This window comes from Sinocyclocheilus rhinocerous, unplaced genomic scaffold (genome assembly GCF_001515625.1).
Source record: "Sinocyclocheilus rhinocerous isolate Xijiao unplaced genomic scaffold, SAMN03320098_v1.1 scaffold153, whole genome shotgun sequence".
Lineage (NCBI taxonomy): Eukaryota > Metazoa > Chordata > Actinopteri > Cypriniformes > Cyprinidae > Sinocyclocheilus > Sinocyclocheilus rhinocerous.
Window position 1 is genome coordinate 4,370,101 of NW_015660878.1, and position 18,299 is coordinate 4,388,399.

The window sequence follows — 18,299 nt, forward strand, 5'->3', positions numbered from 1 at the left end:
GCGAGCAGGTAGCTCATTAGCATTTAAAGAGACACGCATCGAAACGGGTTACTGTGAGCAGAGCTGTTTTTTGACAAGGTAAAAAGGGTGTTGCTTTATACGACCATTGAAGAATTTTAATCAGGCCTATGTTGCAGACATTTCATGAAGACCCTAAAGAATCATACCAACTTGTGGAAAATGGGCACTGATGTCCCCTTTAAAGGATATTTTTGTACATTAAACAAATTTGGTGCTGTTTTCAGTCTGCACTTGATGTTCAATGTAAATTCTGGGTCTTAAAGCAAAACATCTGTGATCCACTTAGCTAGACAGACAGAGACAGAGTGAGTTTCTTTGCTTCTCTCGTTCCTCCCTCTTTCCTCTCTCATTCTCTCAGCGTTTATGTTTGTGTGATGAAAACAGATTGCGCAGAATAAGGCACACACTGAGGTTTGTGGGAACTTTCTTTCTCTCTATCTCTCTCATGTAGTTTTTCTTGTTCAATATGCCACTAAACCTCTATGAAATTGCCCTTCAATGTGCTTAAAATTAATGGGGCCGAAAAAAATAAGAGCACTGAAAAATGAAATAGTGTTCATTTTTCATTGTGCTTTGAGGGCCATGAATATTTCACAATGTTTAAAAAGAGTCATTTCTCTTGTGCTACTCACATCTGAATAAAACACAAGAAAACCAGGCGATTGTTAAAGAAATTCCAGATATGGATAACTGGATAACTAATTTACTTGCCAAGAAGAGTCTGAGTGTGAAAAGAAAGGTAAATAAATCAATAAAATATAAAATTAAATTAAAGAAAAATTAAATTAAATTAAATTAAATATTGAATGTGTTTTTAATTAAAGTTTCTTAAATCTGATAAAGCAGACTGTGGGTGGTATGTGGGAAGTCTGTCTGAGACTGAGACTATAGGTCACAGTTAACTTCACGAACACCAACATAAATACACGTATTTGTATAGCGAAAGACATAAGCTAAATATGTGCAATAAATAAAGTGATTTTTTTATATATATATATTTGCACTAGGGACGTTCTGTATGAGTGTGGGACGTTACTTTGAGTGTGTGTGGGCTCAATGCCATTATACATGAACATACAGTATATTTATTCAGAATCGCAGCCTCTTTTCTCTGCCTACACTCGACTACATCAGCAAAAGCAGCCATATAGATGAACAAGCAATTATAGGAGAGAGAGAATCAGCCTTTAACTTCTGAACACACACATGAACACAGACACAACATCTACACAAAGCTACAAACAAACCACTGAAGGCGCATAAAACGAGAGAGAGAAGGCATGTTTTGGAACTGCATACTTCCATACTAATTTTACTATTTCAGCTTTATAGTATTTATACTGTGCACAGTTTGCAGTTTTTTTTACACATAGAATACCCAGATGACATACTACTACATTTGCTAAAATGTGCAACGCCCTCAATATGACCTTACATTTCCAGTGTGACGAATCAACCAGACCACTAATATCAACCGTGACTTTTAACATCTCTTTCTTGACTCTTGATGTGATCAGATTGCCAAAAGTTTGAACTCACCAACAGCCTTTTGACTCTATGACATGTATGTGTCAAAACACACAAGAGTTTATAAAATGATGAAATTTTTTATGTCAAGTCTCGCTTAAGGAAGAATCTGCGTTTCATTTTCTACCTTCGAGGTTTACGTAACAACATTCAGCCGTGTTGATGCGATCAGTTGATGCTTGATTTAATCATTGTGCAAATTGAATGTTATTATTTCAAGATTATATTAAATTTAAAAAAATCTATTTTTCATAAAGAAATATAAGACCATTTTGCATTCTGCCTCTGTACATTTTCTTAAATGACTATACATCATGTTAATATTAGTATTTTAGTATAGTATTTTAATAAACTAAACATCATATCAAATAATGAAATGTTTCTAGCTATTAAAGGCAGAGTGAGGGATTTCTGGTAGCCAATGTTTATATAAGACATGATTCTAGCTATTTTTAGACAAAAAATAACTGCTTATTTACAAGTTAATAACTGAACTTTTTACTGTGAATATATTAACCAGTACAAGTTACAAAAAAAGTTTTGACATGTTTAGAAAGAAAAAAAAGCAAACAGACGATACATGTAAAAAGATTCCATAAACTTGCTGAATTAATTATGGAGCATAATGAGGTCATATGGCGTGTAGCATAGAACTATTTCTGTCTTATTTCATTCTGTTCACATACTATTTTTAGTAGACAGTATACAGTTTAAACTCTACAGTAGTCTGTTCAGTAAGCGGCTGGCATTTTGTTTTCGAAACACAGCCAGAGATTTTGAGATTCAGATTGTGTGTGTGACTGGTTTAGAATGGTTCATTTGTTTCAAATGGCCTGAGAGATTAGTCTTTTTTGCTCTATGTGAGCCTATAGTGAATAAGAACAACACACACACTAATGGGCGAAGAAGGTGCACTAATGTGATATATACATGCATGTCCTATAGTTTATATACTAAATATGTATGTACAAAACTCACAGGTCAGTGGGTCAGAATTACTGTAAATCCTGCTCATTACAAGAGTAAATAATTATGATTTACTGGGATTGCAGCAAATAACCATAACCACATTGACCAGCCATACAAGCCCATCAATACTACAACCCATAAACATTTCTGTAACGCAGTCTGCCAAGGCAGTGTAAAAACAGAGGAGAACAGTCATATATCACTCTCTAACAGTTCTGAACACTCTCACAAATCACACAACATTCAGATTTTCCCATGAGCCTCTGTTCCCCTATGGGTAATCGCTGACAAATAACACCAGCACCAGCTATGACCTTGCAGTAAATGCCAGACTCTAGATACGTACCCAAAAACAAACACACAGACAAGTAATGGCAGGAATTTAACCTGGTAATGAGTCTCAAGTACTTGAGTTAATGAACATGCAATCAAAGCAAAGGCTTAAAGCTATTTCTTTTATTTCAAAAAATGTCATGTTTTTATTTTTAGTAAGGAAATATTAAAAAATTTAGATTACAACTTTTTCAATACTTTTAACAATTCTCCTAAACTCTTAACACAGTTAGCACAACATCCGTCTGTGTAGGCTATACAATTAACATATTTCTTGTTGCTTTGACACAAAATGCCTACAGTTAACACAAATTTAAAATGCTTGAACTTCTTTTACACACAAGCTCAACCAAGACCAAAACAATGTAATTTTACTGGCAAATTTTCAAATGCTTTCACACTGTATGTCAGATCAGATAACATCATTTACTAAAACGAACTTATAGGCTAAAGTCAAAGTGAACAGCTGTTCATATTGTGAATTTTACTACCCTTTCCTCAACCCCATTGAGGAGCTTTACTGAGCCTGGAGATGGAAGGTTTTTGACCATCGTCCCTCCAGATTGAGAAAGATGTCTCTTACTCCCCTTTCCTCAACCCCGTTGAGGAGTTTTACTGAGCCTGGAGCTGGAATGTTTTTGACCATCGTCCCTCCAAATGTCCCTCCAGGATACAATGGATGCTGCATGCCAAGACATCACAGCTGAACAATACCAGGAAGGATAAGGCATACCAAAAGATTTTTCCCAAGATGCCTTGCCAGAGAAGATATCAGGTGTGATGTGGATGAGAACATGTGGCCAAACGCAGAAGACCAGGCAGATTAGATTACATTTATTTTTTTATTTTTTTATTCTTCTGTGGCTTTTTCTGTTTGTATATTTTGTATTTTCACATAATAAATGACAGCTATATTGTACATATTTTTTTTTGTTTTCTTGTTTTCTTGCATTCTTGTTTTCTTTTTAGTTTTTTTTCTAATGTCCTGTTGCAAATAAAGCCTTTACTGCAGCAATTCTGTCTCTGTTTCTGTTTGTATATTTTGTATTTTCACATAATAAATGAGAGCTATATTGTACTTTTTTTTCTTTTAGTTTTTTCCCCCCCAATGTTCTATTGCAAATAAAGCCTTTATTGCAGCAATTCTGTCTCTGTCTTTCCCCCCCATAAACGGTTCATTCTATAAAGCTACTCTGAGATGGGTCATTCAATTTTTGTATTGAATTTCTGCAGCAAAATAAACAACATACATGCATTTACTAAATCCAAAAAGAAAAAAAAAACTGTAGTGTAAAACACAATATGCTGTCTATTGTATAAGTTCAGACCTGACACCTAACATAATGCAGTTTCTGTAATTCCATTTGATGTTAGTGTTTTTAAGATAGTGTGCTATGATTGACTAAATGTTCCTGTTGAAAGAGAATAATAATTTGATTTTGAGACATGTTTGCAGTGTTTTGGTAGATGTAGTGAATTGTGTTAGTGTATTATTGTATTTTGAAAATTAGTATTGGAGTTTAGTTTGCAATGTACACCTAAAATAATGCAGTTTCTGTAATTCCATTTGATGTTAGTGTTTTTATGATATTGTGCTATGATTGACTAAATGTTCCTGCTGGAAGAGAACATGTGTTAGTGTTTTGGATGAAATTAACTGTTTTGTCAATTTTGTGTTGTATGTGTGTTAGTGCGTTAAGAGTTTAGGAAAATTGTTAGAAGTATTGAAAAAATGTCATAGCGATCGTAAAAAACTGTAATGACAGCATTTTTTTTAGAATATAAGTTAAACTTGAGGAAGAAATGTACTAAAAAGACTTTCGAAACTCTGAGGAGTTTGAGAGTTTAAAGGTTCAAAAGCCAATTGCCATTAACACAATATAAAGATACCCACATCATACATATCAGATGTCAAACACAGCTCATTTTTCACACATTTATCCTCAACACCTTTTAACTGGGATGCTAGTTTGTGTAGAACATGTGCAGATGTGTGTGTACAGTATGTGTGTGTTGTATGGCATGAGGAAATTCAATAGTGAGTCAGTGTATCAGTGGTCTGCTAAAACACTGTATACATACAAAGAAATGTCCTGTGCTATTCTAGTCACTACTTCTGACGCAATAACAAAATTTCCCATCACACCGATCAAAAAAGAGAGTTAGACATCTATCCTTCTCATATAGGCAGAATTTGGGTGTACTAGCCTGAATTGAAATATTTACCAAACGGACGTTTTAATAAAAATTCCAACACATGTGAATACATCTGTGCACTATCCTAACATCCTGTGCTCTCTATATCGAGCGATCGTTATCAGCATGTGTGTGTGACTGTGCCAGGCCAGCTCATCTGGAAGGAAATAGCATCATGGGATATTGCAGTAACCCTGGCCTGTCATTTTACACACACAACACATCATCATCACTATCACTAGGACATCCTTTGGCTGCGCACAAACACTGGACAACGATCAAGGCTGCGTAATGTACACAGGACAGGCTCTGAAGCGGAGATACGTACATCCGTTTAAATATATGACTGCAGCTTCCAGGCCACACATATACCAAGAGCATGACCAGCCATTAATGTTGTATTCAATGCTAATTGGGTTACGCCAGTAAGCTGGTGTTAACTTAGCTTTAAGTGGATTTTACTCAGGGACTGACACATCCTTCTGTCAGACTGTCCAATTCACTTCATAAATAACACATGCAAAAAGGTTATTCTCACAAACACTGTCAAGAAATGTCTGGGTGCTATTTCACTCCAAGATAAAAAGAAAATTGTGTTTTGGATAAAGAAATAGAAGACTATTCTGCATACATATTCTTAATTGTGGTATTGTAATTGTTATCATGATATTAGATTTACTCAATTTAATTTATATTGATTTTAATAAAATCAAAAATAAAATAATAAATATTTATTGTAATTGTGGTCATGGCATTTGTTTTACTAAATTGAATTAATATTGATTTTAACAAAACAAAAAATAAAATAAAACATAATATAACGAAATAATAAAATTAAATATTATTACAATGTAAATAAACTAAGACAAATGAAAGATTTATTCAAATAAAATACATTAATAAAATAAAATAAAATTTAATTAAATTAAAATAATAAACAAGAACTGAATGTGTTAAGGTGTCCACTACTAAAAAAAATTCAGTTTTATATATTTAACAAAGCAAAATAAAAAAAGATTTGAATATCTAAATACCTCCTGGTTTGTAAACACTGTAATACAGTAATAAGGATGTGAATTTGGGGTACAGTATTCTTAATTGTCATGTAGCCTAAATAATGAACATTATTGACCAAAAAAAGGCTTTATTTTCTTTACACAATATATAACAAATATAAATTTTAATTTTGGGTATTTCTTCATGAGACTTACTCAGAAAAATCTTCCATGAACATGTGCGTGTATATATCAAGAAAATGGGAGGAAGGGTGATAGAGTGTGAAGGAGGAATAGAGTAATTGAGCTCTCTTGGCACCCGTTGGCTTTCTCTTCGGTTTGGCAGGCAGTGCTGACCAGGCCTCTAATGGGACTGTAAGCTGAGTCTTAGGTTCAATCAGGAGGGACCGAGAGAGCGAAGCTGATCGATACTCAATGAAAGCCCTGCTACCAACAGCATAGAGATCCCAACTGAAAAAAGAGAGCGAGGTAAGAAAGGAAGAGTGGAAAGAAGAGAGAGATTGAAAGATAAGATAGGGGATTTGTAAAAGACAAGAAACAAAAAAGAGGAGAGGGACTTTCTCTATTCACAGGTCTTGGCGCCTGGCTGAACGGCTAAATTAGACACATCTTGAGGGGTCTTGTAAAGTGGAGGGAGGGTCAAAGGTCAGTGTTACTACTTTCGTGCTTCTTGTAAAACACCAATACATGCTCACACAAATCCATTGTTAATAAGATCCTGTGATTTGGGAATGTCAGATATGCCAGGTATGTAGGTTACATTCTGTAGCGAACAGAGGCATGCTGCCCACAAAAGGCTCAGAGTTGTTGATTTAAAAGCACAAGTGTGCACACTGGTGTAGAATGAACTTGAATGTATGTTTAAAAATGTACATTTGTGAGGTTTGAGACACTTAAATCAGTCTAATATTGAGTTGTTACATCCAGGTTTAAAGCAACACTGGTATTTTCTATCCAAATCTCCATGAAACCAGCTAATCCAGTGGTCATGTGTGTCCGATCATGTGATTGAGAACTTTCCAGGGGGAAGACGAGATATCTAAGCCCTAATACCAGGAGGAGGATACTCATCTAAACAGTGCTGTGATGGCCATTCATCAGCACAGAAAACGCTAGGCCATAAGCTACTCTAAACTAAAGGATGAGGACCTGAGAGGTTGATTTATGACAGATTTTCAAACAAAAGGCAAGCATGCTCCGAGGAGTAGAACAATCACTGGCAGAAGCATTACACAGAGCCTAAGCTAATCAAAGGCCGCCCTAGCACAGATGGGTTCCCTCCACAGAGCAGTTAGCCTTGACACATATTGCCACAGCTCGAGGAGAAAGAGCTAAACTGATCAGGGAACAGGAGGGATGCACTTTTAACCTGTGAAAAACCATTGAGACTGTGAATGATCTTTGCAACAAATGAGTTAATGGGATGACGTGTTACATGTAACGTGTTATGCCCCCTGCTAAAAAGAGTGTGTGTTGGATGATGGTTCCCATCATGCAGTGCTGTTATGAAGCTCTTTAAACCTGTGAAAAGCTTTGAGACTGTAAATAATCTTTGCAACTAATGAGATAACATGTTACATGTAACACGTTTTGTCCCATGCTAAGGACACAGTGTTTTGAATGATGGTTCCCATCATGCAGTGCTGTTATGAAGCTCTTTTAACCTGTGAAAAGGACTGAGACTGTGAATGATATTTGCATTTAAGATTACATGTAACACGTTACATCCCCTGCTGAAAAGTGAGTGTTTTGGATGATGGTTCCCATAATAAAATGTTTTTATGAAGCTCTTTTAAACCTGTGAAAAGCATTGAGACTATGAACGGTCCAACAAATTGTTAACAGAGTAACATGTTACATGTAACACGTGTTACATCCCCTTTGTAAGATTGTTTTTGGAAGATTATTCCCATCATACAATGCTGTTATGAAGTTCTTTTAACCTGTGAAACACACTGAGACTGTGAATTATGTTAGGAACAAATGTGTTAACTTAATTACATGTTTCGTGTAACGCATGTTACATCCCCTTCTGAAAAGTCTGTTTTGAATAATGGTCCCCATCATGCAATGCTATTATGAAGCTCTTTTAACCTGTGAAAAAATGTTAAGACTGTTAAATGTGTTTGTAAATGTGTAAATGAGATGAGTGTGTTACAGTACATGTAGCACATGTTACGTCCTGTCCTGTCCTAAAAAGAGTGTGTTACTGTGTTTAGGATGATGGTTTCCATCATGTAATGCTTTTATGAAGCTCTTTTAACCTGTGAAAAGCATTGATTGTGAATGATGTTAGTAACAAATGTGTTAATGAGATAACATGTTATATGTAACACGTGTTACACCCCCTGCTAAAACCAGAGCATGTTTTGGAAGACGCTTTCCATCATGCAATACTGTTGTGCTAATGTCTTTACCAGGCTTCTTAACTATTGACATAGGTAAACCAATTCCAACATGCAAGTTATCTAGTTTAACCATGTTTTGCAGTTTTACTGGTGAACAGCATGGCTATTAATTATTTGTTTTTATTTTTACTTATGGACAAACACAATTGAATAAACATCCTTCATGCAGTGCACATGAGCTTTCTCTTATCATATTAGTATTGAAGTAAATTAAGCTTGACAATGAAGGAAAAATCTACAGCATCTTTCTAATCTGCTTCGAACACTGAAGAACGTTTCTAGCATATTAATGCAACAAATAAACATGTTACTTTTCATGAAAAGTACCCATGTAGAATTACTATTATGTAGAATTCTATTTCAGACAGCACACCCACACTTCTTTCCCCTATTATCTGATGCGTACTGCATACAAAAATGGCAAGACCTTTCTGAAATGTACATGTCCTTTACATTGATTTATTCACAATAGCAGACGTGTTTACCCAAAGCAATTTACAAATTAAGACTTGCAAATGAAGAACTGCACTCAAATGGGATTGCCTGACCAAGTAACTTCCTGCATTCAAAGTAGAAATATTTATCAGTCCATGCAGTGTTATTATTTATATACTATTCATTTTTTAATACTACGATTTTAAATTTTAGTAAGTTTTAGTAAGTTTGTTCTGTGCTTTTTTTCATCTAATATTTCTATTTCATTTTTTGCTTTCATTAGTCAATTACTGAGGTATATTGAATTTCTGATTTTCTCTAAACGTCACATAAACTGAGTATAAACCATGGCTGGTTGCTTTACATGATGGTCACAAAGCATTTTATTTGTCTAAGCGGGCCATACTTATCCAAAATAACCCACAAAATAGACCATGCTGATAATTGAAAAGTCTGGCTCTTGCGAGTCTAGTTTGCAATTGTCTGGTTTCCATGCTGAGTCACTGTGCAAAGTGAAACTTTCTAGGAAAGGGTCATTTTCTTACTCGCGGTCACAGCGTGATTTATGCAGACTCACACGCAAGTGAGCACTTAGAAGCAGACAGAATACGTCTCAGACAAACCCACTCTTTGACGAGCACACCCACAAACAGAACACACTCCGTTCCCCACAAGTCTGAACTTTGACCCCAATACACCACCCCTTCCTCCCCTGTCCACTCGTCTCTTAATGGATGGTGATATATAAATGCCCTCCTCCCTCTTTCTCTCTATCTCAGAACACTCCTCCACACTAGCTGACGGCTGCACTCCAGACCAGAAGGTTTGGTAGCGGCCCATGTTTTTAGTAAGCGACTCTGACAGTGAAGTGTGCATGGCTCTGTGTGGTGCGCTCAATGGCACTGCGGTCTGTGTCGCTCAGCGGTCTGTTTCTGTGCCTGATAAGACGGGGGATAACGGCGCTGAATGTTTATTTTGATAAACCGCAGGGACATGACGAATCTGTCACTGTCCCAGACCGGCCAAGACGGAAAACAGATGCTAACTGCTCTTTTTATATTATTAGCAAGTAGGGATAAGTCACGATGGCTGACTTGTCGTACAACAAATAACTGGTCAATTTTTTTTAGTGTTTTAATTAGTGTTTCGTGCTTTAGCTGTTAGCCAGTTTGAATAGTAAAACAAACATCTTTATATATTAATATTTATATAGCTAGTATGGCTGACAGAAACTTTAGCTGTGTTCCAAACTTAGTTAGCGGACTCGCTGTCTACATAGGGAGCAAAAATGGAGGGCCCTCCCCTAAAGAAAATTAACTATGGTTTTACTACAAATAAAACAAAAAAACTATGGTTACTATAGTTAAACCATGGTAACCACAAATTAACCATGGTTTTAATATAGTCTAACCGTGGTATTTGTAGTAAAACTGTGGTTATACAAATGGTAACCAATACGGCAAAAAACATGGTTACTACACTTTTACTATAAAACCATAGTTAATTAGCATTAGCACATTGCTAAGCTAACAGCGCAATACTCTATAATCACAATTAACTTTTTATGGTATTTTTTCAGTATTGAACAAAATATAAGAATTCATAGTCAACATTTTTCTCACCTTATCTGCTATCTTGTATTTATATTTTCGCTGAGATTGGGAAAGTGCATTCTGGGATTGCCCTATCTGTGTAGAGCAGGGGTGCCCAAACTCAGTCCTCAACACACCTGCCTTTAAGTTTCTAGTATGCCTAGTAAGAGCTTGATTAGCTGGTTCAGGTGTGTTTAATTGGGGTTGGAGCTAAACTCTTCAGGACATCGGCCCTCCAGGACCAAGTTTGGACACCCCTGGTGTAGAGTATATGCAGTGCTGCCTTAGAATCAAATAAGGTATCTTAGAAGGCAACATAAGTTAAGCTAACAACCTTCACATCAGCAGTGTGTCTGCAAAGAATGATTGGCATGCTCAATGACCAATCAAATTAGAGAACAAGGCAATCAGCAAAGTGACTGGCAGCCAAAGAGAGATCATCCCATCTTGTTTCCCATAACCAACATCATCGTCACAGTATCCATAATGATGAATCAATGCCAGTAAGTGATGCTTTATTACGTATCTATGCTTTTAGTAAGATTGCAAAAGAATGGGAAAAAATAACATTCAGACTAGGGCTGCACGATAAATCGCATGCGATATTTAATGCGCATCTTGTCAGTAAAGCCGCTTCTGTAATCAGCGGTAAATCTCCATCACGTGCGGGCTTTCACATTGAGCAGCATTTACTACACAGAGCCGTTGTTCACTGGCAAGCTGCGCAAAACCACGTTCATAATCGCGCGATTTTTTGCGCAGCTTGTCAGTGTGCGCATTAAATATCGTATGCGATTTATTGTGCAGCCCTAATTCAGACCTAAAAATACATCCAGCTACTGTCTCACAAGTCCAAATCATGATTCAGGCTCTTTAATAGAGAGACAAATAATCGCTGCGCAATCTAGTTTATCATTATCATATTAAGCACTGAGCGTATGAATGTAGTATCATTTGAAATCATGTGTTTCTAAGTGCTGTGCTGCCTAATGTAGCATTCACAGTGTGTCATTATTGATGGGTTAATCCATTAGCACTATGAGGGCACATAACATTGATCGTACAGCAGTGGGTCCCGTCCCACATGCAACAGTGTATGTGTGTCAGAGGTCAAAGCCCCAAACCTATGTCATTGGATGCTTTATTTGTAAGCCTTTTACCTACATAGAAAATAGCAGCCCGGGGCTTTTCCAAACTCACTTGCCTTACAGGGATTTTGACAGTAGGACAGAATATTAAAACGACCTACTACTACTTTTGCCAAAACGTAGAGAATACAACAGAGCACATGGCATGGAATACTGTATCCCGACATGCAAAGCGCTCAACAATGTGCTATTAAACTGAAGAGATGCATCAGTGATTTTTGCCATCTGCCAAAAGCAAAGACATTTTTTACACAAAACTGAATTAAAATGGAGAATAAATGAAGATGCATCAATATTACAATTTTGGCCAATAATGAAATGATTGTCATATTAAATTTTAGTAATTTAATATTTTAAATAATTCATTAAAATATTAAGATATTCATGTTCTACATTGTTTCTGAATAAAATATAAACTAAAAAAAAAACTAAAAACTGAAATCAGTCACTGTAAATGCTACAAGTGAATTAAGGCATCACAACATTATATTGTCCAGTATAAAAAATGGATAGTAATTTTGAGATGTGTTAAAAATGATATTTAACAGCATTATGAAATTAGTGTTTTCAAAGATTGACTTCAAGTATTCGTTAGATGATGGCAAAGGTAATCTAAATGTATTATAAGAAATGAGCATATACAATTAAATATTCGATCATCATTAATTTATCGATACCTATAAATCTCTAATATCTGACATATCTGACTGTTCATCCTTAAAAAATACTGTTTGAACTTACAACAGAGCGCATTGCACAGAATACTGTATCCCACAATGCAATGCACTCAGCAATAGCCATTTCCAATAACCCTGTTTTTTTACACATATTTCGCATCAGAAACGAGTGATGGAAATGTCTAATTAAAAAAAAAAATCCATTAATTCGCAAAAAAAATTTTACGCTCACTTGAGGTGGTTTTTGACTTGTGCGAAAAATAGTTAATGCGCATAATTGGAGATGGAAACGCATTTGCCGAATAAATTCTGACGTAGCGAACATTAAACCCACGTGACTAATCGGCTGTTTCCACTAATTGTGTCTTTCCGTTTTTTATTTACTGTTGGTTACCAGGTTACCATTCACTCAAACAACTTGATGGAAATGCACCTAATTTGCATTTGTTTGTTTGTTTGTTTTTTTCTTTTTTGCGAACTTTATAAAGATTCGCTTCACATTTGGATGGAAACCCAGCTGCAGAAATAGAAGTCATTACAGCAGTGATTTAGAAGACATTTTGACACAAAATTGAATTAACATTGATAATAACTGGAGATACGCAGGAATTCAAATGGCCATTAACAATATGCCTATAATGATTATCATATTAATTTACTAAATTCTTAAGATACTGAAATTCTTTATTTTGTTTTATTTGATGGATGGATGGATGGATGGATACAAGTACTGGAAGCTAGTATCCCATTCTGAACATTCTAAACATTCTGAACATTCTACAGTTCTTCAAGTGACCTTTGACCTGTCACAGACCCGCCCTCATTTTCAGATAAGACCATGTGAATCCTCCCTGGGCAATGCTTCGTCACTAACTGTGACACTGCAGAGCTCACAGAGAGAAAAAGCACAACTTCCAGCACTGTGGACAGATGGACAGAGCCAGACCCCCCACTGCACCGCACTGTCCCATTCCTCCAGCCAACAGGCCTGACCCAATAAGAGAAAAACACAAACACAACACACTTCCCACCTTCCAACCAAACAAACCTCAAGGATCGACCACAAAACAACAGAACAATGCCTTCTGTGCCCTAAATTAGAGGAGCGGTGAGATTCTATCAGCCGTTGCTGCTGGAAAAATGCCCTATTACCAGGCAGAGGGATCTTTTGTTCAGGCAGAAGACGCGCAGCATTGATTGTACTCGCTGTTTTAACCAGCGAGGTGGCTGATGTCTGAGCCGGGCGGCACACTTCTCTGCTCGATCAGCCTCTCTCGCTCTCACAGACGCGAGCAGGCATGTCGTTCCCAGGTGCCCTTCCCCCTATCTCTGCCTGGCCATTCCCGAAGCATACGTTTCCTTCTCTCTGCTCCACACAGTTGTCATTTTACATACTGATGTGGAGATGAACGTGTTCCTGAAATCATATACCTGAGAACTGCAAACACATGCGTGCACAGCTGATCAAACATCACACATCAATCTCGCAGGGTGAACAGAGCAACGCACACTAGGTACAGGAGAAATCGCTCTGTATTACGATCAGGACAGTGTGTTAAAGTTTATTCTGAAGGCAGGATTTCTTCTTTTATGAGGCCTCATTAACCCTTCATTAACTAATTAATTAGAATTAATTCCAAAGGAAATTTTATTGCTCAGAGGTTTCCTTAGCTGTCATAGCTAAAGAAATTGGCCAATATATTTAATCAATCAATCAATCAGTCAATAAAATACAATCTGGTTCTTTAAGTTTTTATTTTTAGCACTATAGAATGAAACCACTCCTTTGTTCTCAAGGATATATCACGTGAACTTTATTCTTTTGTATGCAAAATGTTTCATTCATAAACAAAAATAGTTTAAAACTCCCACTGTCTTAAACTCACTAATTTCATCCCTCTGACTTATTAAAAAAATTAAAATAAAAAATACAAGATTTTTACTGCTTTATGAGTAAAATAAAACAAAACAAAACACAATAAAATAAAATAAAAAAGAAGAAGACCTTTTTTGCCCATATAATTAAAGTCACCTGGGGTCCAAAAATGGATCTTGAACCACATTGACTTTCATTGCATGGACAAAAAACACAGCTATTTTACAAAATATTTTCTTTTGTGTTCCACAGAATAATAAAAGTCAAGATTGGAATGACATGAAGGTAAATGACCGTATTTTAATTTTTGGAAGAAAACCCTTTAAGTATCAATTTATTCTCAGATTTTTCTTAAATAAAAAATGAGGCAATCATTGGCATACAGTAAGAGCTGGGCTGTCATTACATGGGGCCTGGGACAAAAAATTTTTGGTGGCTCCACCACCCTCCACCGGGCCAAATGAGCAGGACCATGGTGGGCCCCCCTCACTGCGTTCCCATCCGATTCCCCCTCTCGTACAGCACTATGAAAAGCCCAGATCATTTGGTCTTGGAAGTATTTGATGAGAAATTCTTGAGTTAAAGGGTCAGTTCACCTGAAAAATTACCATTCAAAATGACAATTCAATATTACTCACCCTGATGTCGTCCCAACCTGTATGACCTTCTTGGACACAAAAGAAGATATTTTTTTAAAATGTTGGTAACCAAAAAGCTCACTTAGACAAGAACACTAGGACATGTCTCAAACTATCTTCTTTTATGTTTCACAGAAGAAAGTCAGTCATACAAGTTTGGAACGACATGAGGTTGGGTAAACAATGACAGAATTTTCATTTTTGAGTCAACTATCCCTTTAATACCATAATCTCAGACTTCTGATTGCAGACTTTGGTGTCTTGGCAAGACAGTTGAGACACTGAGCTCTCCGCAACTCCAGAGGACACACATGTGAGATTTTCTCACAATGAAAGTCTATTAGGATGACAAACAACAGCACTGCTTGTAATTGACATTAATGCGCACACTTTAGGGATGAGTTGTGGATTTCTAAACCGCTTGAACTTGTTTCAGACAGATATGAGAATTTCATATCAAAGTTTGAGACGTGTATCGCAAAAAACACCGAGTTACAGACGTTGAAACAAAATGTGTCACAGCGGTCTTCCCTATATATCCTGACACGCACGCACCGTGTATGAGGGATGCCTAGAGAGGGTGGGTGGGTGTGTGTGTGTGTGTGTGATGTATTGCATTGCTCAAGCAACTGCAATCCCTATGTCTGTATTGATATAAACAGCACGGAACCGGTGGACTCCCGGAAAGCCCTTTTATTTCGGACACACATACATAAACTTGTCCGCTACGGTCTGCTTTCATACCTGAGTAACCCAGGCAGAGGTATGGAGCCCGAGCCCGAGCCCAGCAATCCTTTCTTCCCACTCAGCAGCTTCTCCACCAGCCCCATATTCCCGGTCCGCGCAGCCTCCAGCAGCTCCTGCTCCTTCCCCATCCCGGACACAAGTTTAATCCACGAGAACAAAAACAATCCGGACTGAACGGCGAGGTCTGCTTTTAGGATGTCTGCGGCATGTTACCGACAAACAGACGCTCCGACGCGCTCTGCAGTATGAATAAAGCCGTTAGTCCATACCGGAGCTTAATGACTAAATGATGCACCGGATATTTACTGTATTTTCAGCTGTGCTTAACGGGAAGATGGTGGTCCTCCAGACCGGCCGGTTGCCTGGAGACGCCGGTTAAATCACACTTAACAGCCGCTCTCCCGTGCGCTCTCGGTCACCGTACACACGCTGTTCTCCGCGCGCGCGCGCTCTCTCTCTCTCTCTCTCTCTCTCTGTGTGACGTTGTACTGACAGCAGGGCGGCCCAGCATCAGTCTCTTTCTGTTCCTATATGGCAGTCTTCCGTTACGAGAGGAGAGAGCTGCTCCGTCTGGGCGTGGAGTCACGGATACCGAACACTGTTACTACTGTAACCTTGTTTTGATTTCATTGGCGCACGAGGAGATATCATATCATATTTTAAGACACGTTTACACCCTACTGTGGTGGAGAGATGGTAATATGGTACTCAATGATTGCCATGTACAATGCCAATGTAAAAATTAATGTAAAAAAAATAATTTTGGTAATTTATTTATTTGTTTGTTTGTTTTGCAAGAATATTAATATTTTAGAATATTAATAATTAATATTGATGATGAATCAGAATATAAACATCATGTAAACATGTTTAATGGCCAAGATAAAGCCAATATTCCCGTTTTCCAGAATGCAAGAGGGGAAAAAATTGCTGGATTTAACAACAAACACAGAATATTCCGCTAATGTTAGTATTTGATTCCTGCTTGGTTATTTTTAAATTGCCTAACACATTTCTAGAAACATTATTTTAGGTTTAGGTTTATTTAAGAATTGTAGGTCATACAAACAGTTTATTTTGAATATTCAGTGTAGATCATTACAAAACCCAGAGAATGTTACCCTAACATTTTGGGGAATTAAATAATAACATCCTAGTTTATTTAAGGTTTTATTTTTACAACCATAAAATAATATTCCAAGATGTTCCGAGAACTAAAATTTGGGTCATACAAACAGCTTAGAATATTCAGTTTTATCATTTTACCCAATAACCTGAACAAGGACGCCAGAATCCAATTTTACAAATTTTTACAAACGTTAAAAGATGTGTCATGTTCTACATTTTGCAGTTCATTGTACTTTTGTCTATTGTCAAGGACAGGAATGAGGATTAATTACTGTGCAGAAATAAATGCAGTATAATAAATACAAAATAAGCCCATAACATGCATAAATTAATATTCTAAAATCTGTGAAGCATGATGTGCATGTAAACAGTTGACTGCATTTAGATACACAAGAATATTCCTAGATTATTCTGGTCATATTCTGATTCCATGTCATGTACATTAACCAGATTTCAGTTTCATTAACATCACAGTGAAAAGCCTTAATAAATATAAAAACTGGTCCCTTAATTTGGTAATCATTCAGTATCACCAAAACTCATGAAATCACAATCTCATCTATAATTTACATGGAACCACCACTGTACTTTAGGAGATCATGTAAGAGATCATATTTTTCCTGTGCTATAATTTTGAAATACTGAATGAACACAGATTGCAGATTTTCTCAGGTTTTGTTTACAAATTCACTAACATCTCCACAGCATTACTTCCTGTGCCGTTCATCTGTGAAGTCTTGAAGAGAGGGAAAAACAGTGCTAAAGACTGGAGGAGGAACACAAGAAATGAAAGAGATGATCTGGTGTGTGTGTGTGTAAGAGAGAGAGAGAGAGGCAGCTGCAGGCCCACTGGGTGTTGGACAGAGTCACTAGATTTCAGCTTTGCCAAGAAACAGAAACAACCGGATCTTATGAGGCAGTTGTGTGCAAGCTCTCTGCATTACTCACACAAACACAAGCGGGTGTTCAGTGTCTATTTAGTTTCTAACTCCAGGAATAAACTCCTCCATAGAGCAGCAAACAGAGCAGTATTCATCTGCCTTAATAGGCAATGCATAGAGTGGGAGCGCGTGCACGCACACACACACACACACACACACACACACGCTTGTGGGCCTGACTTTACAATTCATGAGAGTACCACATGAGATTGAGGTTGTACGGAGGTGAAGCCAAACCAAACGGAGATTACACAGACTGAGACCTTTTTTTGGAAACCCAGGAGAAAAGTGACCTTTTAAGTAGCACCTAGCAAAAGTGATTCATCTTCCAAAAAGTCAAAAGTTGATGTAGAAAATGTCAAAACATTGTGGAAGTAAAAGCATGATACATTGGACCAAGTGTTATTATGGATTATGGAGTGGTATTTAGGCCAGAAGCAACCATTTAAAGTTAAAATGCCTTAATGATAGATTTGTTTCTTACAAACATGCAGCTTTTCGCTTCAAAAGACGTTAATTGTTTGACTGGAGTCATGTGGATTATTGTGATGTTTTTAGCTGTTTAGACTCTCATTCTGACGGCACCCATTCACTGCAGAGGATCCACTGGTGAGCAAGTGATGTAATGCTACATTTCTCCAAATTTG

General features: G+C 37.0%; 1 protein-coding gene across 1 annotated transcript in view; it reads right to left on the minus strand.

The window, feature by feature from the left end:
- anks1b (ankyrin repeat and sterile alpha motif domain containing 1B) overlaps positions 1-16,011 on the minus strand; it is a 183,630-nt gene extending 167,619 nt beyond the window's left edge. Inside the window, exon 1 of the mRNA XM_016534846.1 lies at positions 15,581-16,011. Within this exon, the coding sequence (XP_016390332.1) occupies positions 15,581-15,711 (131 nt within the window). The 5' untranslated portion in view covers positions 15,712-16,011. The remainder of the gene's footprint in view (positions 1-15,580) is intronic.
- Between the last annotated feature and the right edge of the window lie 2,288 nt (positions 16,012-18,299).